At 36.7% G+C, this 20,853-nt stretch overlaps 1 protein-coding gene across 1 annotated transcript; it reads left to right on the plus strand.

Moving 5' to 3' along the window:
* The first annotated feature begins 1,360 nt into the window (after nt 1-1,360).
* Nucleotides 1,361-20,139, plus strand: LOC141562614 (vomeronasal type-2 receptor 26-like). Its single transcript, XM_074302618.1, has 6 exons — nt 1,361-1,365; nt 3,886-4,177; nt 4,725-5,528; nt 12,834-13,061; nt 16,684-16,804; nt 19,235-20,139. The coding sequence occupies exons 1-6, from the start codon at nt 1,361-1,363 to the stop codon at nt 20,137-20,139; spliced, it is 2,355 nt and encodes a 784-aa protein (XP_074158719.1).
* The last annotated feature ends 714 nt before the right edge of the window (nt 20,140-20,853 follow it).

Raw genomic sequence — 20,853 nt, forward strand, 5'->3', positions numbered from 1 at the left:
AAATCTCAGAGAAAACTTTTGGGGCTTAGATTTGATCTGACTGCAGTGAAAACACCTCCTGGTAGCCCCTGAAGGAAGCCTACTAGGCCTTGAGAAATTTCACCTCAATTTTTAAATCATTTATGGCCTCCTGAAATTTAAGCTCAGGAATATTCACTAATTTTCATTTTTAAAAAGATGGAAAGAAAATGAGGAGAGGAAAGTTTGAAGGACCCCCTACTATTTCTGGGAGCTAAGCCTAGAACTGCTAACCAGAAGTGATTCCAGGCTGTGAGTGTGGGCAAGGAAGGAGTAAGTACTGGGTCAATGATGGCAGGGCCACAGATAACAAGAACATTTTGGAGAAAGAAGGGCTGTACTTTGGGACAGGTAAGCAGTAGTCCTTGAGTTATAAGTCCACAGATAGAATTCAGGAAAAAAAAAAAAACACCTAAGAACTAGGGAATCATTAGCCACAAAAAAGGATTAAAACTTGTTAATAATAATAGTAAGCTGATAAAAATAAAACAAATGAAAAATAAAAATGAGTAAGCAAAAAAAAAAAAGAAAAACTGATTTTTGATAGCAATTTTGGTGTGAAAGAAGCTATGGATACATATCCAGACAATGATAGTGCGGTGAAAAACGCCACTTCTACACCCAAAGAATATTCTACCTAGACATAGGCAAAAATCTCTGGATAATTTAAAAAGGAATTAAAAAAACAAAAGAGAGAAAGGAAAATTAGACAAGAAAAGTCATCCAAGAAAATTCTGGAAGGAAAATTATCCAATGAGAAAGATAAAATACAATCTTAAGGGAAAAAATAATTCCTTGAAAATTAGAATCAGCAAATGGAATCAATGACATTCCTAAAATATTATAATATCTATAAAAATTCAGAGAAGTTGAAATACCTCATTAGAGAAAAAAACTTATCTGGAAAATACATCAAATATAAGAATACTCAGACTACTTGAAAGTTATGAACAAAAAAATCTGGACACTACTTTATTAGAAATAATTAAGAAAAACTTTCCTGAAATTCTAAGAAGGAAAAGTACTAAAAGGATAAATCCAACCATCACCATATGAAAGATAAACCTTATAAAAATGTCATAACCAATTTTCAAAACTCAGAGGTAAAAGTCAAAAGACTGAAAACAGCAACAGACAACAATAGCAAAAACAATTTAAATACTGTGGGAAAACAATCAGGATTTTCCAAGACCTACTAGCTTCTACCCTTAAGGACCATGGGCCTTGGAACATTTTATTTGTAGGACAAAACCTGTGGTGCAAATAAAAATTACTTATCTAGCAAAATGAAGTGTAATCTTGATTAAAAAAAAAATATGGATATTTGCTTAAGTAAAGGAGTATGAGGTATTTCTAAAAGAAAAGACCAGAGCTCAATGAAAATGATTTAAGAGATCCAGGAGAAATAGAGGAAATTAATAAAAACCAATTAGAAGGCAATGATTAAATTCAACTGTTTATTTTGGTATATAAAAATGTTAATAATATTAGCAATCACTTAATACTGACAGTAACAGTAATCTTAAAGCTATAATCATTACAAAGGCATATGACCTTGTCACCTCTCATACACTCTATGCTGATGCACCAGACCAGAATTACCCAAGTTCCGACATACATTCTCACATGGCATGATATTCCTCTGCCTCTGGGGAGGTCACTGGGGCTCCAACCCACTTGATGCCAATTAGTAGTGAGGAGAACAGAGGAACTGGGAAGGAGGATTGAGAAAAACAAGTTTTTTACTCAGACACAGGGACACAGGTGCATAGCCTCAAGCAACAAAGTTCCCAAGAGTCCCCGATGGACTAAGCTTCCTCTCTGTGCTGGAGGGATACAAACACAGGATCTTATCAATAGAGACAAACAAGAACATCAATGATATTTTAGTCAGGGACAATCCTCATAAATAAATTCTGATCTAACTTGCAATGCTTATATTTGACATGTGCCAGAGTCATATTACATTCTATCTCCACAAGAATGAGGAGCAGAATTAAGCTTGAGAAGATATCTAAGAGACTGTTTGCCTGCAGGAAAGTTTTCCCTTCCTAAAGCACCAGAAGTTGACAAATCTGTTATTGCCCTGCTTTCTCCACCACATATCACAAATCTGGCTAAAAGGCAGGTTGACTTTGGCTGGGAATTGGACAGCAGTCTCCCTGATGTATTCCCTGTTCTTCTTCTTCCTGATCTCAAAAATGTCATTTTCGGAGTTTAAGGAGGAAGGGACCCTCTGCTGCCTAAAAAGGACTTTCAGTTCCACATACTACAGAGATGGTGATCTTGTTATTGGAGGATTTTTTCCTTTAGTTCTTCATAAATTGAGCAAATTTCCATTTTGGAAAATGTTTTGGTTGAACCCTCAAAACAATACTAAGGAATATGAGTAAGTACTTATTGCCTTATATTTTAACTAATAATTTGAATTAGCAAAGATTAATTTTTCTGTATCACCTTCAATTTATCTTTAGAAAAAAAGAAAGAAAAGAAAAAGCCATATAACAAGCATAATCAAACAAGAATATTTTCTTAGTGGACAATCAACAATAAGTGTCTTATTTTGCACATCAGTCCATCAGTTTTCTGTAATGATGGATGTATATTCTTCCTAATCATTTCTTAACAATCATTTGTGGATCTTTACTTTTTGCAGAGTTCTGAAATCTTTAGACATGTTATTTTTACAATATTGCTGTTAAAGTATAAGTTGTTATTTGTAACAATACATTTACATAAAAGAATATACATACATACATATACATAGCTTAAATTTTTGAACAATCATCATTATTCATACTATATTTGTTCCTACAAATTTTATACTGATTCTATGAAATCATATTGCTTCATTTTCAACAACAGAGTATTCAATACACTCATATGTAATTGTTCAGCTATTCCCTAATCAGTAGGCAACACTTTCAAGTCCATATTTTTGTCACTTCAAAAGGAAGTACTTCATTTCATAGAGGTCATATTTCTCTATTTTCACCATTTTGAGAGATTATTTACTCAAGAGATAATCAAAAGTCAGTCAATTGTTCACCATAAATACAAATTGCTTTCCAGAATGGCAAAGTTTATTAATACCTCTATCAACAATACATTAGTGTGATTGTTACCCAACATTTTTATACAAATTTCTCTCTTTAAGAGTTAATCTTATCATTATGATATATGTGAGGTCAAGATTCAGATTGGGTTTTATTTTCATTATTGTAATTATTAGCCTTTTAGAGCATTTTTCTTTATAGATAGGGATAGGTAAGATTCCTTGTATTGATAGTTGTGTTTAAAACCTTTAAAAATTCATCAATTGGAAAATGGCAGTGGTATTTACAAACATGGAAAAATTACTTATATATCTTAGAAATAAGAACATTTAAATTAGAAGTGTAATAAATAGAGTTTTATTCATGACCATTTTGATCATGAATTTTTGTCCAGTTCCTAACCCTGGGAAAAATGTCTTTCTTGTACCTCTCTTTATTTAAGATGTAATTGGTTATTGTTTCTAATTTATGTAAGATTTGAAGATTATAATGTTTTCAGGTGAGAGACCTCATATATACAAACTGATGACCATTTTCCCCAACAAATTTTTTTTAATTCTCTATATGCTGAGTATCCTTTTTTTTTTTAATTTAAGAATTGAGTTTCTAAAAAGTTTGGCAAACCAAAGAAATGGGTAATTTTGGAGATGAGCTAGTAACTGGTAGAGAGCCATTTTATGTTTTAAATGTGATAGTAAATTTAAATGAGAATCAGAGAGAATTTCTAGTACAGTCCCTAATGTCTTCAAGCCAGATAAAGTTAAGAGGGGGAAAACCCTTATAGCTGGGTTATATCTCCTTCCCACTGCAGGTGGCTGCCGAAACACTATTATCAAGTCCTGGCATTAATGTTTGCTGTAGAAGAGATCAACAAGAACCCCAATCTGTTACCCAACATTACTCTGGGATTCCACATCTACAATGCCTATCCCAATGATGAGAGGGCCTTGGAGAGTTCCCTCATGTGGCTGTCAGGGCAGGGACAGACCATTCCAAATTACAGTTGTGAGAAGGAGGGCAAATCTGCAGGGGTCATTGGAGGAGCCACTTCTGAAATGACGTTCTCTATGGGAAGCCTACTGGAGCTTTATAAGTTCCCACAGGTAAGAAATTATAAGTTCAATTTAGCCTATCTTGGTTGGAGGACAGAGGCAAGTTTTTGAAAGTTTACCAATTTATATTCTGCTCCCAAACAGTTTTGGAGCATTCTAGTGGCAAATTTATCTTTCAAGTGCCTCTCAAAGAAGAAATAGAAAACAAAAATTTTGAGGAAATCAGACTTGTTTCCTTCATCGTGTCTTGTAACAAGCAGCATGTTTTGCCCTGCTAAGATTTTGAAATTAGGCAATTGAATGCTGTTAATATATATTAAATATTTCCAAATCCTTGGATTCAATGTTAGGGAAAGAAGTACAAAAACAAACAAAAAAAACCCCACATATCTATTGAACCTAGAGCAGTTATTATAAAGGAGAGAACTCCTGGCTGAAGCCATGAATAATAAGAAGTATTATACCAGATAGAAATGAAGGAGTTAATTCTACATAGAGGGAGGATAAAGAAAATAGGTTCAGAATGGTGGAGCAGAGAAATCTTTTCTTACCATGAACTCATTAAACTGAAAAAGGCTCCTGTTTGATTCCTATTTAGATCAGCTATGGTGTCTTTGATCCACTCGTAAGTGACCCACTTCAGTTTCCTTCTGTTTATCAGATGGCCCCCACGGACATCTATCTTATACGTGGTATGGTCCGATTAATGCTGCATTTCAAATGGAACTGGGTGGGTCTTGTTGCCTCAGATGATTCAAGAAGTGAAAAATTCCTGAGAGATCTTCAAGAAGAAATGACCAGAAATGATGTCTGTGTGGCCTTTACAGAAAAGATCATCACTGGTCAGTCACGGGACATTAACTTTTATCAGAAATTTTTAGCAAACATATTATTGTCAACAGCCAAGGTGATTGTCATTTATGGAAATACAAATTCACTCTTGAGCTGGATGTTTGGCAACATTCCTCATATCATTGTAACAAGAATATGGATCACCAGCAGTCACTGGGATATTGCCAAAAGACCCAGTTACATCTATTTCAATAATTTCCATGGAGCTCTGATATTCTCAGACCAGACAAGTAAGATTCCTGGGTTCAAACATTTTCTGAAAACCATTCACCCTGCCAAATACCCAGAGGATATCTTTCTTAAAAACTTCTGGAACACTGCATTTAGGTGTACATATGAACATGGAGGGGAAAATGTAGAGGTCTGTTCACCAAATGCTTCTTTGGACACATTACGTTTGAGCTATTTAGACATCACTATGTCTGACCAGAGTTACACTGTCCACACTGCTGTGTATGCTGTGGCCTGGGCCCTTCATAAAATGTTCTTGGTGACATCAGAAAAGGAATCTAATATATTTGGAGACAAGGGGGTTTTTCATCCATGGAAGGTAAGGTTGTCCCTACCTAATCACTAATTCTTAAATCTCTTGTTGTGGGAATGTTATATACAGAAAAGATATACACGATTAGGAAATCAGCTTCCCACTTTTTTCAGTGAGTGCCCTCTGCACCACAAACTGAAAATGTCCCTTCATTTCTAATCATTTCAGAATTTGGATCGTTTCAGATCCTTTGACAGAATGCAGGAATGAGAATCCAGATTAAATGGTACCTGAGGGTCTTTGATGAGAAGGGTGTCAGGGAAGGGTAGGACCATCAACACTACAAAGTCCTGCCTCCACCATGGACTAGTGAGAACCAGGCATCTCTCCCTACTCTGGCAGTCTTAGTACATTCCAGTACAACATAGTACAATGGACAGAGCTTTTGTTCTAAAGCCAGAGAACCTGGATTCAAATCCTGACTCAAGAACATATTTCTTGATTTTCCTAAGTTTAATCTGTAAATTTAAAAATTGAATTAAATAGTCACAGAGGTCTTTCCAGCTTTAGATCTAATTTCTTTCCTTTTTTATAAGACAATGAGAGTTAAAGTGACTTACCCAGGGTCCCACAGTTAGAAAATATCAAGTGTCTAAAGTAAGATTTAAATCCAAGTCCTCAGACTCCAGGGGAGTGCTCTATCTTATTTGCTGCCTAGTTAATCCTTTTTATGTAAATATTAACATGGGATTTTGAATCTCAGTAAAAGAATTTATATAACACTGTAGGTTCTTATGCAGATGCTTCAGTACAGATTAATTACTCCATAAAAGCATTTGAGCAAATTGTTGCTGCTGCTATCAAAGCATGGGCTTCTCTCCCCAGTAAAAACTACAAGGGTGAGACCTACACAAAAATTGTACAAGGACCTAATGAACCCTTTGCTGATTTTGTGGCATGTTTGTAGACAGCTGTCACACGGACTAATGGTGAAAATGAAGTAACAGACACTTTGGTAAGGCAACTTGCTAGAGACAATGCCAATGAAGTTTGTAGAAGGATTATACTAGGACTACGTAAGGATGCTCCTTTAGAGGAGATCATAAGACACTGCCACAGTGGGCACAAATACCTTTTATACCCAGGCTATTGTGCAGACTTCCCAAGATCCCAACATAGGAAGACAGGGTCCCTTTTGGCAAGGGACTTCCAGAGAGATTCGTCAACGCGGTAAAGTAGGCCATCTGAAAGCTCAATGTTGGCATAGAGACAGAGTGAGAAAACAGGCTGGGAGAACAAGACCCCAAACCCCATGTCCAAAATGCAACAGAGGACTCCATGGGGCCTCAGAGAGTAGACTGATTCAGGGAAATGGAACGAGGGGCCCAGCTCCAGGGCCCCAGGCAAAAAACACTTGGGGCATGATGGCAGCCGATGCCACACCCAGAGAGTGCCTCCAAGTCCAATACCCAGACATGACCAATCAGCCAGGAAGCCATCTGAGGGGAGAAAGGGATTACACAATCAGTCAGCCAGGAAGCAACATGATGGGAGAAAGGGACAACAATTAGGGAGGATAGAGTTGTATGCAGCTGGGACAACTGAGATACCCCCTGGAGAGGTGAAATCTGTTCCTCTCCAACCTATGGATCCCTTGCCTCCAGGGACAGTAGGCTTGACCATTTCACCTCCTGAGAGTACTTACAAGACAGTGTTCATTCATATACTGATGTAGGAAACTGGGGAATGTGTAGATAATATCCCAGTCACTAACAAAGGTAGACAATGTGTGACTTATCAACCAGGGGAAGTAGCAGCATCAAGTTTATTGATAAAAGATCCCTAATAATTAATCTGGTAACAGTTACCCACGTTCTGACTCCAAGCAGAAAAACCCAGGAATATACTGGACAGCAGCTGTGACAGCTGACCGACCTATGCTCACCATCTATATAAATGGCATAGCATTAGAAGGACTGGTGGACACATGTGCAAATCGCACAGTCATTAGAGGTGCCAACTGGCCCAGTCACTGGCCAAAGACTAAGGCAGACACCTACATGTCTGGGGTAGGAGGATCAATAGCAGCTGAAGTTAGTGCTACCCCTTAAAGATGGATATTTAAAGGTGAAACAGGAGTTTTTACTCCTTTTATAGTTGAAAAAATCCCTATCAATCTATGGGGAAAAGGCATTTTACAACAATTAGGGTTAAAAATGAGGACTTCGGGTTTTTAGGCAGGGCTGCTGTTGAAGGCCTGCCACCACTTTCACCTGTTCCTATCCAATGGAAAACTTATACACCAGTGTGGATAGAACAGTGGCCCTTAGGTAGTGATAAAATTCAGGCCTTACTAGACATAGTACAGGAACAACTTGACCAAGGACAATTACAACCTTCTCTAAGTCCTTGGAATTCCCCAGTATTTGTGGTGAAAAAGAAATCTGGAAAATGGAGGATGTTAACTGATCTAAGAAGAGTAAATGAACAGATGGAAACTATGGGAACTCTTCAGCCTGGACTTCCATCTCCTACTCAGTTGCCTAGAGAATGGCCTCTGTGGGTTATAGACATTAAGGATTGTTTCTATTCTATCCCTCTAGATAAGGAGGATATGAAAACATCTGCCTTTTCAGTGCCCAGCATTAACTTAGCTCAGCCTTATAAAAGATATGAATGGACAGTTTTGCCACAGGGAATGAAAAACAGCCCTACTATGTGTCAAATGTATGTTGCTGCTGCTCTTACTTCAGTAAGAAAAGCATTTCCAAAAATAATATTGTTACATTACATGGATCATATATTGGGATGTGCACCTGAGGAACAAATGTTAGAAGCATGTCTACAAAAAACCATAGAAACACTAAGGAATTATAAATTGCACATAGCTTCAGAAAATATTCAAAGATATGCTCCTTTTCAATATTTAGGATATGAAGTATATCCTAAGTGCTTACAGTACAAAAACTCTCCTTAAGAACAGAGAAGCTAAACACCTTAAATGACTTTCATAAATTGATAGGAGATATCCAATGGATGCGTCCCATGCTAGGTTTGACTACCTGTCAATTGCAACCATTATATGACATTTTAAGGGGAGACAGTGCTTTAAATTCACCATGCCAGCTTATAAAAGAAGCTCTTGAGCTTTGAGGCTTTGAGACAAGTTGAACTGGATTTATCCAATGTGGTTGAAAGAGTCACTCAAAAACCCTTGGAAATATCAGTTTTTGCTACAAAAGAGGCACCCACAGCAGTCCTTCATCAAGGAGACAGTGTGATAGATGGTTGAACCTCCCAGCACAACCAGAACAAAACCAGAATATTCCTTACCCAGTGCTTGTGGCTAGAATTTTATTAAAGGCCATTAAATGAGCAGTACAATTATCTGGAATAAGACCTGACAAGATATACACCTTTTATACTAATGCACAAGTTAACTGTGCTGTGAAACCATCCCAGAGTGGCAAATTTTATTAGCCATGGCTCCAAATTTTACACACGGGTCTCTATTACAGATAACCAGATTGTTACATAATTGGCAATGGATTCTTGAAGAAAAGGTTTCTAAAGTTCCTCTTAAAGGACCAACTATTTTTACAGATGCATCCAAACATAATATTTGTGCTGTATACTCTCATGACTTAACTATAGAGTAATCAGAACTCCTTTTCAGTCCACTCAGCAGAATGAATTGTATACAGTCATTCTAGCTCTTGCTTATTATGTGGGAGACATAAATATAATATCTGATTCAGCTTATTCAGTAGGTGTAGTACAAAGAATTGCCACAGCCCAAATAAAATTTGTAGCCTCCAATATATATCAGCTCTTTAAGGAACTTCAAGAGCGAGTGAGAAAGCATCCAAGTAAGATTTATATTTTGCATGTCCACTCTCATAGTGAACTTCCAGGTCCTATTTTTGATGGTAATTCAAAGGCAGATAGCCTTCTAACCATGTTAGCCAGTACTCCTTTATTTCAAGAAGCACAAGAATCTCATTCTAAATATCATTAGGCTGCCTGAGCTTTATATTTACAATTTGGAATAACAAGAGAAGAAGCTAGGAGCATAGTAAAAGCCTGTACAGCTTGCCTTCCTACACTCCCTCCAGGAAGAACCCTCGTGGTTTGAGACCTAATGAAATTTGGCAAATGGATGTGACCCAATATAAATCTTTTGGTCATCTATCTTTTATCCACGTTGTGGTAGACACCTTTTCAGGATTCACATTTGCAATACCAGCAGCAAAAGAGACAGCCTGAGTGGTCACTGAATTCCTTATGCAAGCATTTGCAATTATGGGTGTGCCACAAGCAATAAAAACAGACAATGGACCTACATATACATCTAAATATTTTGCACACTTTTGTGCACAGTATAAGATTTTACATACCACGGGCATACCCTTTAATCCTCAAGGGCAGGTAATAGTAGAGAGAAGAAACAGAGATATTAAAACACTCCTCCTATATTCAGAAAGCCACAACAAGTTTTGTCCAGGTTCTAAGCACATCTTTGCAATGATTTTTCCAGTCACTAGGGGTTAAAGTTTCATAAGCCAAATTGTGTATTAACATCTTAACATAATTTGATGTAGCCCCAAAGAGAGTGCAAGCTTTTTTCAGGTCTTTAAGGACATCCATATTAAAAGGAGCATATCTTCTACTTTCTTGACCTGTAGAATTATGCTGTTGAATCACGGGAAAAATTTGAAGTTTGAAGTCATTATCTATTTCTTTTCAATTTTGAATGGCTTCAATAAGCCCTTTTTGTAATCTAGTTATGCGTGTTGGTGATTGCTGGGGGGCGGGGGGAGGTGCTGATGATATCACTGCCCCTCCCACTACTCCTCCTCCCTCCATCCCTGAAGGTGGAGTTGATGTGGGCTGATCAATAATCTGCTCTGTAGGAGGGGTTGAAATTTCTTCAGGATAATCAGAGTCAACACACCCTAATTCCTCATTCATATCCCCTTGCCCTCTCACAAGGTCTTGAGTTTGCTTATCTTTTATCTTTTGTTCCTCACACTTCCTCCTCTGTTCAGTTTTAGAACTTTTCCTTCTCCTATAACTTGCTTGATAGCTTAAGTCTAATTGAATCACATTGTATATATAAAATACCTCTGCAGAAATTGAATAAGGCCCATTTTTTGTGTAAAATTATTTCATTTCAAGTCCCACTAGCTTCCAGTTATCTACACTTAGTTTTTCTTCCTTTAAGAACCAAGGGGATGTGTGATTCAATGAGTCTAAAAGACTATCCATTTGTGGGCTGGTTACAAGTAAACTCTTCTCGTCAATTATCTCAATTATATCCTCTATAGGATTACTACTAGGGGAGGCTGGAGCAGGAGCAGGGGCTGTATCTGGGTCGGCTGAGGCCGAGGGAATGTTTGTACCTAACACCTGCCCCATCTCAGCTATTAGAGATTGCTGATTTAGTCCTTAACAAGGTAAATTCCTTATTTCTGTTAGAATATTCACTAATCTCCTGGTCACCGGAGGACTTAAGTGGAACTAGGGTTCCAGCCCCACGTTTGGACACCAAAATGCTGGAACTCTGTCTTCCCAGAAATCAGCCGGAATCAGGATCACTAAACGTCTTTATTTTTGATCTTTTACAGTCAAAGTCAGGGGCTTAAACCTAGCAATCTCACACACACCTTCCTCCCTCAAATGCCAGGAGAGACTGACTCAGCGTCTGAGTCTCAATTCCTCTTCTTCCTCCTCCTACTCCTCCCACACATGCCACTTCCCCCCTTTGTCCCACCAATCAAGTCAGCACAGAACAGCTGGGGAGGGTCAACCTTCAAACAAGTTAATAGGGAACTGTCCAATTGGCAATTAGTCTCACGTGCTTCATTATCCAAGTGCATTGCTCAGTTCTAGCCCTTTACATAACACCATTTCTAAAATATTAGCTTCTTAAAAAAAGAAAATTCTCTTATATTTTTCTTCAGTCTCCAGTATAAGCAAGATACTTACATGATTTGGGAGGCACTTGATAGGTGCTTGTCGAATGAAAAAGCATCTTAACTATTAGATTCTTATTAATCCTATCTCCAACTCCTCACTTACAGAGCTGTCTGTCAATCAGTCAAGAAATAAGCATTTAGAATGGTTCTAAGGGAAAGATGATATACAATAGGATAGAAACAGAGATTTTTAAAAATTTCTCTAAAGAATCTGACAAGGGAAAAAGGCAACATAAATATAACTGTGTAAATACATCTTATATATAGTTGTATATAGTTATATATATGTATATTTATTATGAATATATAAATAATAAAGATAAAATTTAGAGAGACATAGGAACCTAGTGCTTACATAGGTATATAAAATAAATTTAAATATAGAACACAGTAATATAAAACCCAATTATTACAAGATTTTTGGGAAAAGAAGATCAACAAGATCATAATAAAGAATATCTGAATATGTCCCTCTCTTGATCACACTCTTGGTCAGAAATTATAATCAGCTCACTATAACCTCTAAGAGAAAATGAAAAAAATGCTCAGCTTGGAATTAAAAGTCCTGCATTGTCTGATTCCACTTCTACAAACTCATTTCAATCAACATATTATGTTTCAGCAAAAAACCTTACTGAATGTACTATGAGTTAGAATTGCATCACCAAACTACAAAAGTTTGTAGTGTTTGCCCAGTCACTTGAACCTAAGACATAATGCAAACTCACCTCTTGACTCTACCTTCCTTGTGGGCTCAAATGCTTTTTGCCAGAAATCCTTTTTGAATTTCTTCATTTATAAGATGACATTGATAAAAAAAAAAAATACTTAGCACAGTGTATTACATATAATAGATGCTATATAAATATTTAACCTTTCCATTCCATTGTGATATTTCCTTTTCCTTGAATCACACAGTAGTTATTCTTCAGGTTCAATGAAATATCATCCAAAGGAACAAAGTTTCCTTGAAGGCACATGCTTATTTTTTTCATATCAGACCTTAAGCACTCAGTATAGGGACTTGAAAATAATGGGTACTTAATAAATCATTACAGTTATATGGGTAAGCTCTGTTGCACCCCACCTACAATAAACCACTATTGCAAGCTTCCTTTTACTGTCTTCTTTCCAACTCCACCCTCATTGAACAGAGAAAAGACATTTCTGGCCTTTTCCATTGCTTTAAAAACTTGTACTTCAATCTTGAGATTTGGATAAAGCTCTAGTCCTGTGAGAACTTTTGGATCCTTGTTCGTTATCCAATTCCATAACATTTCAAAAATTGTAGGATTCAATTTTCTTTGCTCATTAGAAAATATTGGGGGAAATAATAGAAAATATAGATTCTACCAAATATCCCTGAATGACTCTTTATTTTCTTCATTTTCAGCTCCATTCCTTTCTGAAGAACATCCACTTCAACAATAGTGCTGGAAAACAGGTGGTCTTGGATACAAAGAGGAAGTCTGTGGCAAATTATGATATTCTCAACTATTTGACCTTTAGGAATGATACCGAAGTCCTGGTCAAAGTGGGAGAGTTTATTCCTCAGGCTACAGATGGTGAAGAATTCACCATCCAAGAGAAGGCAATAGTATGGACCACAAGGCAGAGAACGGTAAAGAATAATTAAGATGTTAGCTTTGTGAAAGACATAAATATAAAAATATAAACCATAAAAATATTCACTAGCCTTTTTAAAAGCAAATGCTACAAAAATGGTTTGGAGGAAACAGCTTACAAATCAAGTTTCCATGCACAATTCAGTCCAAAAAGGGCAAAGAAAAAAATCTAGAACATGGATTTCTTTGGATGAAAAGCCCAAGAAATAGTGAGATTTCCCAACGTATAGCTGAGGCAGAAGGAGATGCATCTGTCCATGGATTCCAAAAGAGAAGTAGGAATATTCAGAACCTTCCTATGAGATCTCATGATTTTTGACCATTTCCTCCTAAACCTAGTAAAGTTGCTATGAAGTTGCAGTGGCCTGATTAACATCTCAGCTCTAAGTACCCTAGACCTCTAGTATAATATCCTACATTTTCTCATGTCCAGCTCGAGACCCCTTTATTGGGAAAACATTTTCTAATTTTTATCATATATTTCAAACATGATATCATACAGACATAAATTTCTCAAATATTTATAAACTAATTTCTCTGCTGAGGGATCCCTTTCCTTATCTGGACATTGACACAATTAAAGAACAAAATGCACAGGGAAAAATGAAATTTGACAAATCTAAAATTTTTACTATAGTGAAACAAATCACAATACCTGATCAAGTCAGTATAAACAGATTAATCATTTTCAGGTTTTATAATGATAAGGGTATACTATTCTAGGAATCTAAATTGTGCTAAAATTGAATAGCCAGTAGGGTTGAAGAAGAGATTGATCTTGCTTGTTATAAAACAATCCCTTTCTCCCTCATAAAAATACAATATACATGATACAATAATCTTGTATTCATTCAAATAGAACTTAAGGACTCGGTAAATATTTGGGGAAATGCAAAGATAACATCAATGTCCTTCATAAGTGGCTCCTTCTGGTTGACATTTGACTAAAACTTATAGATTCAAATATAATTGTGCTGAACTCATGATATTTCAATCTTCAGATATAGTCCCTATCCAACTTCACTTTCCCTTACAACCCTCTTTATTTTTGAGGTACAATTAACTTTCCTAGAAAGATGCAGGCAACCAAAAAGAATGTGTATTTATATTATCTGTTAATATATAGGGCAATATGGAAAGTTGAAGAAATAGCTGACTTTTTCTCAGGATTTCTTGCAGTGTAGGGCTTCTACTCCAAAATATGTATAGAGCTATTGATACTCCTGGCTTCTTCCTTCTCTACAAAAGTTCAGTCTTTACTTTGCTCCTGAAAGTTATTGAAATACTAAGATTATTCAGTCCCTCCACATCCAGACCCTCAGAATCTTTACTTCAAAAAAAAAATACTGCTTTTTATATAAATTATTTTGTTAATTAGCAAGTCTCAATATAGTAGCTTTATAGATTTCTAAGAAATGGATAGGTGCACTCAGTTCTGACAATCAAATGCATAATGGCTCTTATTTAATAAAGTGATCACTTTTAAGTGGGAGGAATAATCAATGATGCACTATCTTTACACTCTATACACACACACACACACACACACACACACACACACACACACACACGAGTTTTAATTTTTTTTTTTTCCTGAGGAAATTCATGGGGGTGTATTCAGAAAAAAGTCTGCAGTCTCCAACTTCTGATACTTCTGAGTGATTTGGAAAATAACTCCATTAACTTTTTAAATACTTCTCCAATACACTGTCCTAAATACTATTAGCAAAAGCCTCTTCTGGTGATAAATTCTGCTATTTCCCTTCCCAGGAGATTTTTTAATTCTTGTATAGTGAGGAAAAAACTGCAATTTCAGCCTTCGATATTGTTTTCTTTATACATTTACGTTTTCCCAACTCTTTGTGACACCATGGAATATACCACACCATGGTCTTTTCTCCTCAACATCTCATGAATACTACTATTGTTTTGTTTCTTTTATAGTATCTATCTATCTCTTCCTCTGATTCATTTGTCCTTTTGTCACATCAGGATCTTTTCTAGTGGGTTCCATTTTCTCAATATGGGGACAAAGTATTTAGGCTACAGCTTCACTGCTTGACTTTGTAAATGTTTAGCCTAGATTCATTTTTGTCAGTACTGACTGGTTTCATTTCTGTGCTGTTTTAGGCAGTGTCAAAAATCTTCTCCAGCACCACAATTCAAAATTGTTGATTATGCAGTGTTCAGTTTCCTCAAAGTCCATATCTCAAAACCATAGTTACCAGAAAAACCACAGCTTTGTCTGTACAGAATTTTGCTGCTTTTTCTATGCTGTCCAAATCTATCTGCTTCAATTCCTTCTCCCTTTGTTAACAAGGAAGTGATGCAACCAATCAGCAAGATCTTAGCTGTTATTTTGTTGTTTTTATTGTATACTTCTAGCTTTAAATGTAAACATTTTTCAATCAAATCAAGAGGGTTCTTGAGTTTTCTCTCCATTTCTCCTCATAAAGTTTTGTCTTATTATTTGAGATTGTTGGTATTTCTCCCAGAAAAGTTAATTCTGGATAATATGCAACCTGGTTATATAGAATCTGCACTTTGAAACCATTAGTTTTTTTTTTGTTGTTGTTGTTGTTTTGTTTTTTTCTGATTTAATTCTATCTGATATTTCTTGACCAGCATACAGGTTGCTTAAGTGACAGGAAAGGTGATTTATTACTTTCACCTCTTTAAGGACTAGACACACTTGTTATGGGTAACACAATCCATATATAGTCAATGAAGCAGGCAGAGAAGATTGCATGTTTGTTTTCTGAAACTCCCATTTTCCACAGTCAAGGGAATATGGACAATTTCATTCCTCATTCCTCTGCCTAAAAGTAGCTGACTCTTCCTGATTCCCTTATTATAAAAACCTAGCTTTGAACATCTTGAATATAAACTTTCAGGGATATGAAAAGAGTGCAATGGCTCCGTAATCTGAATATTCCTTGGTATTGTACCACTTTGGAATAAACATGTAAACTGATCTTTCCAATCCAGCCACTGCTGTCAAATTTTCCAAATTGGCTGGCATTGGAGTGAAGCACTTAACAACAGTGCTATTTTTAAAGATTTTTAAACAGCTCAGCTGGAATTCCATTTCTTTTACCAGTCTTCTCAATGGCATGCTTCCTAAGGAACATTTGATTTTATTCTCTCTCTTGAAACAAACCTTCCCCCCCCCCCACTACTTCGATTATTGATGATGTGAAGGCCTTCCTTAAATAGTTACATTTTGTATTCTTCCAAACTCTTCAGATTACATCATGTTTCTATCCCTGATATCTCTAATTTTCTGGAAGAAATTTCCTATCTTTCCCGTTCTACTGTTTTATTTCTTTGTATTGCTTAAGAAAATGTCAGCTATTTGTTCTGATCCTAATATTAAGTAGGAAGTAAGTAGGAAGAAATATCACTACTTTAATGTTTAGTAATCTGCGTCTTTTTTGCAAACAAACAAACAAACAAAAAAACAGAATCAGTCTTTGGCAGAATGACTATTTTGTTGAGCATAAGTAGACTTTATCAAACAGTAAAATACTGTATATATTGCTACTAAGCTTAGGTAACAAATTGTGCTAAGTAATGAACCATACTGCTTCAAAAGCCATTGGATATTTCTCTGTGTAGCCTCCCCAGTCAAGATGCAGTAGTTGTGGTCCTGGATTCCAGAAGAAATCCCAAGAGGGAAAGGCTTTCTGCTGTTTTGACTGTGTCCCCTGCACAGACAGGCACATTTCCAACCAGACAGGTGAGTCTGTGAGAATACTTTTGTTCTCCTTCACTAAACACAGATGAAGGATAACCAAATAAAACTGAATGAGTCTCCCAGGTGACAACCAGGCAATGGAAACTTGTTACTCCAGAGGCCAAGAAAAGGCTAAATGAAAGGTAAGAAAGATCAAAGAGACTGAAAGCCCAAAATGATCAATACTAGGAGTTTTTGTGGGTTTGAGGCCCACCAAAGCAGGAATTTCTTGCCTAGAATCTCTGTAATTCAATTGTTCAGGGTTAGTTTGATAGAAATACATATTTGAAATGTTTTTCCCGTTGATGTAGGACTTTAGAGTTTTCAGCAAATCTTTTTCATCAGGACAGCAATTACAAAATGTAAATATTGATTTACTAGTTGTAGAGAAATATGAAGTAACCATTCATGGCAGCACAGCTAAGGAAGAGATGTGGAATACTAGCCAGGATACTGAAATGCAAACCATCATAATTTTCAGTTCACCTCAGTTGTCTCACCTGACTGTTAGTCATTGGATGTGCAATAGCTGCCAAGAAGACACAAATTTACCTAATCCAAAATCAATTGTCACTCAGAACATTTCTTGGAATCTGCTTCACACTAATCTCTTTCAGCCCCAACTTTCACTTACTCAATACAAAACCAGGATTTTGGAGAAGATGCAAATATTATTTGAAGATAGCTTAAACAGAAAAGGCTTTGCAAGTAAGCTGAAATAAGGCAAATTACTGCTAAAATGAAGTAAAGGAAAATAATGTATGTTGTAGAAATAATTTAACCCAGAGCACTTACCTCCAGGCATAAGATCTCTGGGAAGAAAGATCTTGCAATCATCTTTGTTCATTAAAAGATCAGTGAAAGTCATAGCTTATGTGGACTTATTCTACCTCTTTCCAATATATAGCAGACATTTTTCTCCTTGCCTGATATAGAAGGGGTAGATCAGGGAAATGCCTAAGACAAAGCAGGAAGAAATTTTTCCTCCTAGAACTAAAATATAACTCTATCTCCTCCATTGTTCTTTTAATAAAAACATCTCATTAGGACGTGTCTTATTTATAGAGAGAAGTATGGCTGCATATTTATTTATAATGGGCTCTGACAATCATTGTACTTCAGAATTGGAAGGCCCTCAACAGTCATAAGGTCCACCATGTTAGATACCCAAAAAGTAATCATCCAACGTGGAGATACCCCAGGAGAGGATCTCAGGGCATTTCTAGATCACTCACATTACAAAAAAATTTACCCTGACACAGAACCTAAATTGCTTCTACTCAATTCCCAGAGTGCTTCAGAGTTTGTCCTCTCGCATCAAACAAATCAATTCTGTTCCTTCCTCCAGCTGTAAGTACTTTCTTTGAATAAAGACATCCCAACAGCTGCCAGGTTCATTCAGAAGCTTCTCTTCTCCAGGCAAACGATCCTCAGTACCTTCCACTTATATACCTAGAACAATCAGAGTTGAAGTACATCAAAACAACCTGAAGATGATTTGGGTAAAGTCCAGAAGAAAATGTCAATAAGTAGCTGTATACAAACATGTCATTGATATCCAAAGCATCATCAGGAAAGAGAAACACATCAAGATCTTAAAAAGTTGTAAGGAAGTTATCTTCACAAGCATTCCAAAAAGAATAATGTTTTCAGTAAAATGGAGTCATTTTCCTGTGAGAAAACACTATAAAGAACAGAGAGCTCTAAGCTAAGGAGAAGAACCATTAAAAAGATTATGGTCCAATTCCAGGAAATGAACTCAGCAGTGACTTGATTTCTTTGCTTTTTGACAAATAGCTGTCACATTTATTGTTATTATTGTTATTACTAAGAATAATACCTCATATTTCACAAGAATTCTGACAATATTTTTCATATAAGAGCTATACTTTATGTAGTAGCTATGTGCTAAATAGTTCAGAAGGCTTGTACAGGGCCTGCAGTCAGGAAGATTCATTTTCCGGGTTCAAATCTAGCCTCTGTTGACCTCAGCTTACTCATCAGAAAAACAAGCTGGAAGAGAAAAGACCAAATGCCAGTTTCTTTGCCAAGAAAACCTCAAATGGGAATATGAAGAGTCACATAAATCAAAATTACTAAAATAAATATAGTACTTAAAATTTAACAAACTCTTTCCATATGTTAAGTTATGTGATCTTCATAACACTCTGTGAGATTGGCATAATTATTATCCCCATTTTCCAGGTAGTGAAATTTAAGTAGAAATAAGAAAATTGACTAAATCAACATCATAAAGTCACAGAACTATCTGAAGCAGAAATCAAACTCAGACCTTCCAAGTCCTCTGTCCATAACAACCAGATTCTGGAACCAAATTAAGGAATTTGAATTATTTTTTAAATTATTTCTGGCCCTCTGATAGTAAAAATTTTTCTGAAAATAAAATATTAAGACTTTGTTTATCCTCTTCAGACACAAATCAATGTATGAAATGCCCTGAAGATCAATATCCCAATAAGGAGAAGAATCAGTGCCTCCCCAAAATAGTGACCTTCCTGGCCTATGAAGAGCCCTTGGGAATGGCCTTGGCTTCTATAGCTGTTTGCTTGTCTTTCCTCACAGCTTTGGTTCTCTGGGTCTTTGTGAGACACAAAACCACTCCCATAGTCAGAGCCAATAACCGGGATCTCAGCTACATCCTCCTCATCTCCCTTATCTTCTGCTTCCTCTGCTCTCTGCTCTTCATTGGCTGCCCAACTGCAATAAATTGCCTCTTTCGACAAGCAACATTTGCAGTCATGTTCACAGTGGCTGTCTCCTCAGTTTTGGCCAAAACCATCATTGTGGTTCTGGCCTTCAGAGCCACCAGACCAGGCAGCAGAAGCAGGAAATGGATGGGATCCAGAGCACCCATTTTTGTTGTTATCTTTTGCACCTTGTTTCAGGTTCTCCTCTGTGTAATCTGGCTGCTGCTCTCTCCCCCATTCCCAGAAGCAGACATGCACTCTGACCATGAGCACACTATTCTAGGATGCAATGAGGGCTCTCTCATTGCCTTCTATTTTGTCCTGGGCTACATGGGAGTCTTGGCCCTGGGGAGCTTCACTGTGGCTTTTCTAGCCAGAAATCTCCCTGACACTTTCAATGAAGCCAAGTTCATCACCTTCAGCATGCTGGTGTTCTGCAGCGTCTGGGTCTCCTTCCTCCCCACATACCAGAGCACCAAGGGGAAGATGATGGTGGCTGTGGAGATTTTCTGCATCTTAAGCTCCAGCACTGGATTACTCGGCTGCATCTTCATCCCCAAATGCTATGTGATCCTTCTGCAGCCCCACAGGAACACCAAGAAATCTTTAAAAGAAAATTCTGGTTCCTGAGTTAAGAATCATTCTGCAATATTCTGTGTGTCTTTCACTGATAGTATGATATTTAAAACAATTAACACAAAATAATTTAGCTTCAAAATTCCCAATGAAATCCTCATGAAATCTACATTCACTACATAAATACTTCTTGCCTATTCCAAAAGCTGCCAGGGAAGCACTTTCGGTCTTCCTGAGAAGTCAGGAGGTGGTGACAACCTGTGTTGTAGTTGAAGCAGAGTGATACCAAGGGACAAAGAGTCATCTACATACAATAGCAAGTTGTTTATGTGGTCCCCATGCCCAGTATTGCTTTGGTTATATAAGGGTATTAGGTTATATAAAACTGAGAGAATTTGGAATAAACAGACTCCATGTTTGACCATCCATATGAGTCTCGCCTCATCACTTCTCCATTAAAACCAAGGACTTAGGCTGCTACTAAGATCTTCCAGAGAGTTAGTCTAGACCCAACATAATATGTCAAAATTATCTATTTTGTGATCAGTAATGATGTCTAGTTCTTCTTTGGTCAAAAATTCCTTCCTCCTCCACAGATCTGAAAGGTAAACTATCCTATGTTCTTCTAATTTGTTTATAATATTATTCTTTAATCTAGATCATGAATTTATATCAACCTTATCTTGGTATATGATGTTAGATGTGGGTCAATGCCTCATTTCTATTATATTATTTTCCAATATTTGTAGAAGGCTAGAACTGAGCAAT

Source organism: Sminthopsis crassicaudata, chromosome 3, assembly GCF_048593235.1.
Source record: "Sminthopsis crassicaudata isolate SCR6 chromosome 3, ASM4859323v1, whole genome shotgun sequence".
In the NCBI taxonomy this organism is placed as follows: Eukaryota; Metazoa; Chordata; class Mammalia; order Dasyuromorphia; family Dasyuridae; genus Sminthopsis; species Sminthopsis crassicaudata.

Coding starts and splice junctions, on each gene's coding strand:
- LOC141562614 (XM_074302618.1), top strand. Junction 5,529..12,833: donor GGGTTTTTCATCCATGGAAG/GTAAGGTTGTCC, acceptor CTTCATTTTCAG/CTCCATTCCTTTCTGAAGAA. Junction 13,062..16,683: donor GGACCACAAGGCAGAGAACG/GTAAAGAATAAT, acceptor TTCTCTGTGTAG/CCTCCCCAGTCAAGATGCAG.